At 34.7% G+C, this 10219-nt stretch overlaps 1 protein-coding gene and 2 pseudogenes across 1 annotated transcript; all 3 read left to right on the top strand.

The window, feature by feature from the left end:
- The first annotated feature begins 341 nt into the window (after window positions 1-341).
- Window positions 342-1066, top strand: LOC107483477 (protein FAR1-RELATED SEQUENCE 5-like). Its single transcript, XM_016104094.1, has 2 exons — window positions 342-847; window positions 901-1066. Exons 1-2 carry the CDS (start codon window positions 342-344, stop codon window positions 1064-1066), a joined length of 672 nt encoding a protein of 223 aa, XP_015959580.1.
- Window positions 1067-1628: 562 nt separating this feature from the next.
- Window positions 1629-6389, top strand: LOC107483478 (potassium transporter 5-like; annotated as a pseudogene).
- A 1473-nt stretch (window positions 6390-7862) lies between these two features.
- The window catches only part of LOC110272453 (potassium transporter 5-like), a 9112-nt pseudogene continuing 6755 nt past the window's right edge, over window positions 7863-10219 (top strand).

The following is a 10219-nucleotide window of genomic DNA, read 5'->3' as shown; positions in this document are numbered from 1 at the left end:
TAATGAGTTATTGGAGACTAATTTTTAAGTGTGTTCGGCAGTGAATGTTATTTTCTCTTAATGAATTTGTAGTTGTCGGATCACACAGAAATTCAACTAGAGAAAATCTCCTACGTAGAATTGTAATTTGTTTTGTTGCAGCGGGCACAAGAATTCTACTCTAATTATGTAAAGAAAGTTGGGTTCGTCACTAAGATTAGGAACACCAATTTTGACAAGACAAAAAATAATTCAGTTTATTCATTAACCTATCGATACATTGCAATCATGAAGGTTATCGGGAGTCTCGAGTAAAGACAGTATCTCAGGTAAAGAAAATAACAACCACAAGATGCAGAGCAATGATGTACGTGATGTTTGATAGACAGAAGGTTAAATGGATGGTGTCGAAATTAGAATTGAAGCATACCCACCCGTGTTTTGCTAAGCAATCTGTCCATTACCACGAATACAGAGAACCGACCATGCATGCTAAGTGTGTGATTGAGGACAACGATGAAGTTGACATACTGCCCAACAAGATGTACCTCGCACTGGCAAACAAGGTTGGTGGGTCGTCGAATATGAGTTACTCAAAAAAGGATGTGAGAAATTACATTACAAGTAATCTGCGTTGTGCTGACGAAAACGCTAATGTTAAGGAATTGTTGAGCTATTTCTTGCGAATGAAAGATATCAACCCAAATTTATTTTATGCAGTAGATGTCAACGCAGCTAACAAGTTTAGGAGTACGCTCTGGGTAGATGCAAAGTGTAGGCTATCCTACAAATATTATGGAGACGTGGCGTCGTTTGATACAATATATAGTAGAAACAAATATGTGTGTGTTTGTGTATCTATTGAAAGGTTTCTTGTTTAACATTATCGCGAGTTCTTACTTGTGGCTGTTTTTATTGTAGGCATAGACTACCATTTATATCTTTTGTTCGTGTCAACCATCACGAGAAGTCCACTATGCTTGGATGTGCTTTGCTGGGGAATGAGAAAATACGTAGCTTTGAGTGGGTCTTTACGCAACGGCTGAAGTGCATGAGAACTGCTCCACAGGCCATCATCACGGACTAGTGCAAGTCCATCTTTGGTGCTACTAGGAATGTCCTTCTAAATACTTGTCACCGATCGTGCATATGGCACATATTGAAGAAGATACCACATAAATTTGGAGGATATGCTTGGTACATAGAAATACATGCTAAAATGACTGGCACTGTATGGAGTGCCTGGTCTGTGGAATCTTTCGAGAAGGATTAGGTTGGATTCATTGCTGAATTTAACCTAGAGCACAACAGATGGCTATTAGGTTCATTTTTTCATGTGCTTGTATGTTTTTTTTGGAGAGTATATTCCTTGTGAAGCTTTTTTTTAGTATACTGGACTTTAGGTACTGTTCTCATCGGATGATTTATAACTTGTTTGGATGCTTTATGGGATGTCTCTGTTTGAAGGTCGATGGGTGTTTGGTTTACTAAGTCTGTAGATGTGTGTGGTAATATAGCTAAGTATTCATGATGGTGGTTTTTGTATTTTTGTTTTTGTAGACCTTTATGATGATCGACGAATGTGGGTTCTAATTTTTTTCCGAGGCGAATTTTAGGCTGGTATCAGGAATTCTTAGAGGAGTGAAAGTATGCACTTTTTTTACGAGAATTTCTTGCATTACAAGAGTGGATTAGTTAAGTTCGTGCATGAGTATGACATCGTGCTTGGGAACAAGGAGCAAAAAGAACTGGAGGACGATGTTATAGACTCTAAAAGAGTTGTCCCCTGCTCATCCAGCTCTACAATTGAAAGACAATTTCAACGAGAGTACACAAGCTCTATGTTTAGGGAAGTTCAACAGGAATTCAAGAAAAAAGGCGATTGTTTAATCCACAGTGTAACTCAAGAGGGTGATTCGTTCTGTGTGAACGTAGACGAGCAAAATCAACTTTCTGGGGGTTTAAATACTGCACTAACGGTGTCGAGTTTGACTTGCCACACAAGGTTCGGTGCGAGTGCAACATGTTTGAATCAAGAGATATTCTTTGTTGCTACTGTCTTGCTGTATTTTCATATTACAGAGTACATTTTACTATGTTCTCCTTTGATGGAGCAAGAATGTGCAGCACAAATACACTTATATTAAGAGTAGCAATGATGAAAATCGATCGGATGAAAGCCACAATTTATTTAGAGGATTGTGTTCATACTTCTATAATGTTACCCAGGATTTTGTGACATCTGACAAAGAAGCGGCCATATTACATTCAGCTCTTAACGATGTGAGGGCCAAGCTAGTTTATTATCGTGCAATCTTGGGGTCTAAAAGTGTTGCAACTACATAGAATAGCATAGCGACATAGTATGAGTCCACTCTCAGTGTAGATAACATTCAAGGTCTTTCAAAGGTGGCAACCAAGGGTCGGCCGAAATTGAAGAGCCTTGGATCTACACTGGACAGTTCGATCAATAAATTTATGCGAAGAAAGAAGAAAATATACCTCCGATATGTGTTTACCATTTGTTTAATTTCGAACCCTTTGTTGAGGTGACTTTATGGATACAGTTGAATTATTTTTTTTGTGGTACTTTTTTCTAGGAGAATGATATAGCAATCACTCGAAATGTAGCGGTTGGTTTTGTTGTTATAGTGAGTGATTCGTTAGAACATGGCAGATTCATATTTTTGTTAAACTCGTTTAGAAATATTTAGAAGAATTTTAATTATGGATTTGTAAGGAGATTTTTTTTGTATTTGGATTTTTTCACAATCTCTTTAAAAAAATATTAAGGTATATGGTTTAATAAACAATTTTCAATTGAGAATATATGATTATTTTTTGAGTGCGATTCACTTATATGATTATACTGTTATAAGTTTTCTAAGTTTTAATTAGCTCACCAAATTATCATGATTTTTATGAGATTTTAATGTGGAGCACACAACATAATAGGTTCTTTAACTTAGGTAGTGTCTCATTTTTGCAAGGTTATGTTCCCAAGTAAGTTTGACTAAGGCTTATTCGAGACTTCAACAAGTCTCGATTGTAACTTTAATTCTAAGAAAATAAAAAATACAACAAAAAAGACACATTTATCAAAAGACACATTTATAGATAGACAAACCCACAGAATAAATGTTAATAAAGACACCTCCATTAGAAGACACATCCGTAGCTAAACACATACACATAAAACATGAACAAAAAAGATACCTCCCATCGGAAGACACGTCCATGGATACACGAATCCACAAAAGAGATGATGAAAAAAAGACACCTTCTGAAAGACACGATATAGACACATCTAAATTAGACACGACCAAAATAGACACATTCGTCATAAGACACATCCATAGTTAGACAAATCCAAAAAAGATCCATTGGCAAAAGATACCTATAAAAGAAGACGCAACCATATATAGACACCTCCGAAGATGACACGGCCAAAACAGAAACCTCTGTTAAAAGTAGACACATCCAGCAATAACACTTTTGAAATATTAACATGTTTAGCATATGCAAATATTTACACATTAAAACGGAGAAAGTGTTTAGCTTGTGCAAAATAAAATATACCAATGTCCCAAGAGAGGATTCACATCCACAATAGACACATTCTCTGTTAATTAACCAACAAAATTGAACAAGATTCTCAAAATAAATACTCGCTGATAATAACATAAGAATCCAAAAGAAACAATCAATGTGTGTAACATAAGAAAAATATCAAGTTGCAACAAAATATAGCTCAGCATGTGAGGATATCTCAGGATAAGGTAAACAAGAATATTCTATGAATCTTTTTTCTTCACATGTTTAGCACCTTTGATGGTCTGTTTCTTCGGTAATCATTCAACACATCGAAGCATGCTCTTTGTGCTAGATGTTGTGAACAGTGTTTAAACCTCTTTACGTTTGTTCCTTGGATGGTTGTGACACGCAACAGGTTGAAGACGGTGGTCAAGGGAATCTAGTGCTTCTTTAATGGCTGAATTAGTATGATCCAGAATATAATATTAAGCATTATTTTCTTCCTATATAACTTGATGATGTCCTGCATCTAAAAATCAATATTGTATGACGGCATTTAGTAACGGGCAGTCATGTGTGTTTAGATAATTAGTTATTCAACAATAGGATTTGGAAGCTCACATAATTCCGTTCATTCAATTTATCATCTTCGGTTCAGTACTCCATGAATTTATGGTGTATATATATACCATAATCAAAATTAGGTGAATGAAAATAATGGACTATATTAGGAGAACATGTGTAGATCTCAAGTAAACTTACAAATTAAGATATTGTTAGATTTTAAGGAAAATTCACCCATTTGGTTGTATTGGGACATAGGTGTATGTACGAGGCAAGCCTCTTTGAGTGGGCTTATACGTTGGGATGACCACTTTAGCTATGTCTTCAATGAGCCTATCATAAAACGCATTTAAAGTTTAAACGTAATATAATAATACGGGTTAAATAGATTAACAAAGTTACGAGATCTGGACCATTACCCCAATCCGCATACATGAGAGTTGGTCCGTCCTTAAAGTCCTTTAGATTTTTTGAATCTGGACCATTTCCTGTCAAAAGAAGACTTGTTAGAGTTTTGTTCAAATATGATATTAGAGTGTTGCGTGCTTACAATCCAAAATATATAGTTGATTACTTCAAACGCAACGGTAAGCAATGATGGCTATCACTTGGTGGAGTGTTTCTATGCATAACAAGTCGGCATATAGCATATTTGCCTAAAGAATTTTATTTTTATTATTAATCGAAAAATCAGTTCCGCTCGTAACTTATTAATCTCCTTAATTAAGTTGTATTGTTCTTTAATTCTAATTAGTACTCATATAATCATAGGATCTGAGGCCATATTTGCATATTTGGGTCACTTTAATGTATGAGCAATTCAAGTGAGTAAATAAACGTAAACTTGTGTTTGTGCATATATTTTTTCTATCTTATATTAAACTTGCTTTTTTTCTTTCTGATTTGGCGAGGAACTTTGCTAACATATTTACTTGGGTCGTGTAGCAACCTTTATTATGTCATCCAATCACATTCTAATTTCTAAGAGTTATATAAGAAGTAAGCTTACTAAATTATCGTTATTATTGACCCAGATAAGCTTCACTTTGATTACATATCCTGCAATATTTTGTGCATATATTGGACAAGTTGTATTTCTTCGAAAGTTTCCTGAAAAAGTGGGCAATACTTTCTATGAAAGTCTACCAAATAAGTTGAGCAATCGTAGGAAATTCAGTTACTGTAGTTATTATGATTAATTAGTAAAGTCCAATGTATCAATACATACAGATCCTATATACTGGCCAACATTTGTGGTGGCTATTGGTGCTGCTATCACAAAAAGCCAAGAAATGATTTCAGGAGCATTTTCCATCATATCACAGGCCCTGATTCTAGGTTGTTTTCCACGAGTTAAGGTTGTGCATACTTCCACTAAGCACGATGGTCAGGTGTATATTCCTGAAATCAATTACATGTTCATGATTGGAAGCATTATTATATGTGCTGCCTTTAAGACCACAGAAAAAATAAGTCAAGTATAAAGGATTGCAGTTATTGGGGATACGCTTATCACAACGTGGCTAGTTACATTGATAATGCTAGCTATATGGAAGAAGAGCATATGGCAAGCTACTATCTTCTTATTGGTATTCGGCTGCATAGAGGCTATTTATTTCTCATCTCAGATAACAAAGTTCATGAAGGGAGGATATCTTCTAATTGTGTCTTCTTTGTTCTTGACGATGATCATGGAAATTTGGTATTAGGTGCACAAAAAGAGGTACATGTTCGAGCTTAGAAATAAAGTTTGCAGTGAGTACATAGGGGAATTGGCCATGGATAGGGACATAAGAAGAGTTCTTGGGGTTGGGCTACTCTACTCTGAGCTTGTGCAGGGGATTCCTCTGAAATTCCCCTATCTCATAGCCTGTATGTCATCCATCCGTTCAGCCCTTGTCTTTGTTGCTATCAAGGTCATCCATATCAGCCGAGTTTTCATGGAGGAGAGTTTTTTATTTTGCCATTTGGAGCCCAGGGAGTACCGAATATTCCGGTTACGTAGTTAGATGCTGTTACAAAGATAAATTTGAGGATGCTCTCGTGTTTGAATCACAGTTAATACAAAATCTCAAGGCTTTTATTCACCTAAATAAACCTGAGGTCAACTTCATCGACATAGCAATGTAAAAGGGTGTGATGTATATGCTTGGCCAAGCAGAAGTGGTGGCTCAACCAAATTCATCGTTCCTCAATAAGATAGTTGTCAACTATGCTTACACTTTCTTAAGAAAGAACTTCCACCAAGAAACCAATTGATGGCTATCCCGCATAAGAGACTTCTCAAGATTGGAATGACATGTGGAATATAACTCATCATCAACAATCATTTCATTTTCCCCTTACTCTTGCTCTATTACATTTCTACATACATCAAATTTATTTGTACTTAGTTTTCATCATCTTTTATTTATTGTATTTTCATGTAACCAAACAAATACTCAAGTAAGTATCAAATAATAAGACCATCTCCAGTTGAAAACTCATCTCAGTCCTTATTTATGACCCACTTATCATAAGAAGTAACTTCATACCAGCTTTTGTATTATAAACAATAAATAAGAACATGGCGAATTCATGTTTTTGTTAAACTCGTTTAGAAATATTTAGAAGAATTTTGATTATGGATTTTTAAGGAGATTTTTTTTTATTCGGATTTTTTCCCTTCTCTTTAAAAAAATATTGGGTATATAATTTAATAAACAATTTTCAGTTGAGGATATATGCTTATTGTTTGAGTGTGATTCACTTATATGATTATACTGTTATAAGTTTTCAAAGTTTTAATTAGCTCACCAAATAATCATGATTTTTACGTGATTTTAATGTGGAGCACACAACATAATAGATTCTTTAACTTAGGTAGTGTCTCATTTTTGCAAGGTTATGTTTCCAAGTAAGTTTGACTAAGGCTTATTCGAGACTTCAACAAGTCTCGATTGTAACTTCGATTCTAAGAAAATGAAAAATACAACAAAAAAAGACACATCTATCATAAGATACATCAATAGATAGACAAACCCACAGAAGAAATGTTAATAAAGACACCTCCATTAGAAGACACACCCGTAGCTAAATACATACACATAAAACATGAACAAAAAACACACATCCCATCGAAAGACACGTCCATGGATACACGAATCCACAAAAGAGATATTGAAAAAAGACACCTCCTAAAAGACACAATATAGACACATCTGAATTAGACACGACCAAAATAGACACCTCCGTCATAAGACACATCCATAGTTAAACAAATCCACAAAAGACCCATTGGCGAAAGACTTCCAATAGAAGACATATACATATATAGACACTTCCAAAGAAGACGCAACCAAAATAGACACGTCACTCTTAAGACACATCCATAGTTACACAAATACATAAGAGACACATTGACAAAAGATACCTATAATAGAAGACACATCCATATATAGACACCTCCGAAGATGACACGGCCAAAATAGAAATCTCCGTTAGAAGTAGACACATCCAGCAATAACACTTTTGAAATATTAACATGTTTAGCCTATGCAAACATTTATACATTAAAACGGAGCAAATGTTTAGCTTGTGCAAAATAAGATATACCAATGTCCCAAGAGAGGATTCACATCCATAATAGACGCATTCTCTGTTAATTAATCAACAAAATTGAACAAGATTCTCAAAATAAATACTCGCTAATAACAACATAAGAATCCAAAAGAAATCATCAATATGTGTAACATAAGAAAAATATCAAGTTGCAACAAAATATAGCTCAGCATGTGAGGGTATCTATGGACAAGGTAAACAAGAATGTTCTAGCACCTTTGAAGGTCTGTTTCTTTGGCAATCATTTAGCTCGTCGAAGCATGCTCTTTGTGCCAGGTTCTGTGAACAGTGTTCTAACCTCCTTACATTTGTTCCTTGGATGGTTGTGGCACGCAACAGGTTGAAGACGGTGGTCAAGGAAATCTAGTGCTTCTTCAATGGCTGAATTAGTATGATCCAAAATATAATATCAAGTATTATTTTCTTCTTATATAACTTGATGGTGTCCTGAATCTAAAAATCAATATTGTATAACGGCATTTAGTAACGGGCAGTCATGTGTGTTTAGATAATTAGTTATTTAGCAATAAGATTTGGAAGCTCACAATTCTGTTCATTTAATTTACCATCTTTGGTCTAGTACTCCATGAATTTATGGTGTATATATACACCATAATCAAAACTAGGTGAATGAAAATAATGGACTGTATTAGGAAAACATGTATAGATCTTAAATAAACTTACAAATTAAGATATTGTTAGATTTTAAGGAAAACTCACCCATTTGGTTGTATTGGGACATAGGTGTATGTACGAGGCAAGCCTCTTTGAGTGGGCTTATATGTTGGAATGGCCACTTTATCTATGTCTTCAATGAGCCTATCATGAAACGCATTTAAAGTTTAAACGTAATATAATAATACGGGTTAAATAGATTAACAAAGTCATGAGATCTTTTTGTACCGCATATGCACTATCCTCATCTGTGATGTATAATGTGGTTTACTGTGTAAACTATCCAGTACGAAAAGCATTTTTCCATAGACATAGAATGCATACACCAACCAGTGATGGGACATACATATGAAAAAAAATCACTGCAATAATATACACTTGTAACTAGACAGATTACATACATGGATAAACAAAAACACATCTTGGTTGTTCGATTGCATCGATGTAAGTACCATGTCATATGACAAATAGACTTATCCAGCTTCTCTTTGAAACTACTGTCTTGTCAAAATACTTGGTGTCAGTACCGAAGTGTTTACCCAAATCCGCATACACGGGAGTTGGTCCGTCCTTAAAGTCCTTTAGATTTTTTCGAACATTGACCATTTCCTGTCAAAAGAAGACTTGTTAGGGTTTTGTTCAAATATGATATTAGAGTGTTGCGTGCTTTCAATTCAAAATATATAGTTGATTACTTCAAACGCAACGGTAAGCAAGGATGACTATCACTTGGTGGAGTGTTTCTATGCATCACAGGTCGGCATATAGTATATTTGCCTAAAGAATTTTATTTTTATTATTAATCAAAAAATCAGTTCTGCTCCTAGCTTATTAATCTCCTTAATTAAGTTGTATTGTTCTTTAATTCTAATTAGTACTCATAATAATAGGATCTGAGGCCATGTCTGCAGACTTGGGTCACTTTAATGTATGAGCAATTCAAGTGAGTAAATAAATGTAAACTTGTGTTTGTGCATATATTTTCTTTTTTATATTAAACTTGCTTTTTTTTTCTTTCTGATTTGGCAGGGAACTTTGCTAATATATTTACCTGGGTCGTATAACAACCTTTATTATGTCATCCAATCACATTCTAATTTCTAAGAGTTATATAAGAAGTAAGCTTACTAAATTATCGTTATTATTGACCCAGATCAGCTTCACTTTTATTACATGTCCTGCTGTAACACCCATAATTCAGAGATGGCAAGGTATTACGACCTCTAAAATAAAAAATTTAGTACATATAGTAGTATGAATGATTGATTATAACTATGGTCCCCAAGAACAAGGAATCTTCGCAAATCTAGAAGTCTCCAGCATGCCTCAGCGAGAAACCGTACGTCCTGCATCTGAAAACCACAAAGTGCCATTTGCAAACAAGCCATTTCCAACTCTTTTCAAAATCAATCAAAACATGCCATTTTCATCCCTTTTCTTTGAAATCAATCAAAATGAATCAAATTCAACATCAAGCCTCCTCAACTCACACATTGAGACTTTACCACAATACACAAAATCACTATCTCATCATTTTAACCCACTTCACTCAAGTGGCTCAAACTCAAACATATTGACATATCATATACTCTTCCTCATGCCAACTCTCAACAACACCAAATCTAATAAATCATCATTGTACACAATCAATATCATACTCACCATCAACATGGTTCAACCCACAATTCAACCATAACCAATCATCAAGCATATATCACAACATGCATATTTCTCATACATCATACTACCAAGGCATCAATAATCATCATCACATATATGACCACATCACATATCTCAATCATTCAACAACATCAACCATTCAATGCCTATCTTAGGGCCTCTAGCCTAAGTATTTCCTACCACATTA

This window comes from Arachis duranensis, chromosome 4 (genome assembly GCF_000817695.3).
Source record: "Arachis duranensis cultivar V14167 chromosome 4, aradu.V14167.gnm2.J7QH, whole genome shotgun sequence".
Classification (NCBI taxonomy): domain Eukaryota; kingdom Viridiplantae; phylum Streptophyta; class Magnoliopsida; order Fabales; family Fabaceae; genus Arachis; species Arachis duranensis.
Note: the sequence above shows the minus strand (reverse complement) of the source record. Positions and strands in the feature narration are given on the sequence as shown.

What these genes read in the sequence shown, in the direction of transcription:
- LOC107483477 (XM_016104094.1), top strand. Translation starts at nt 342, where the DNA reads ATGATGTACGTGATGTTTGATAGACAGAAGGTTAAATGGATGGTGTCG. An exon ending in GTTTGTGTATCTATTGAAAG is followed by an intron (nt 848 to 900) that starts GTTTCTTGTTTA and finishes TTTTTATTGTAG; the next exon opens with GCATAGACTACCATTTATAT.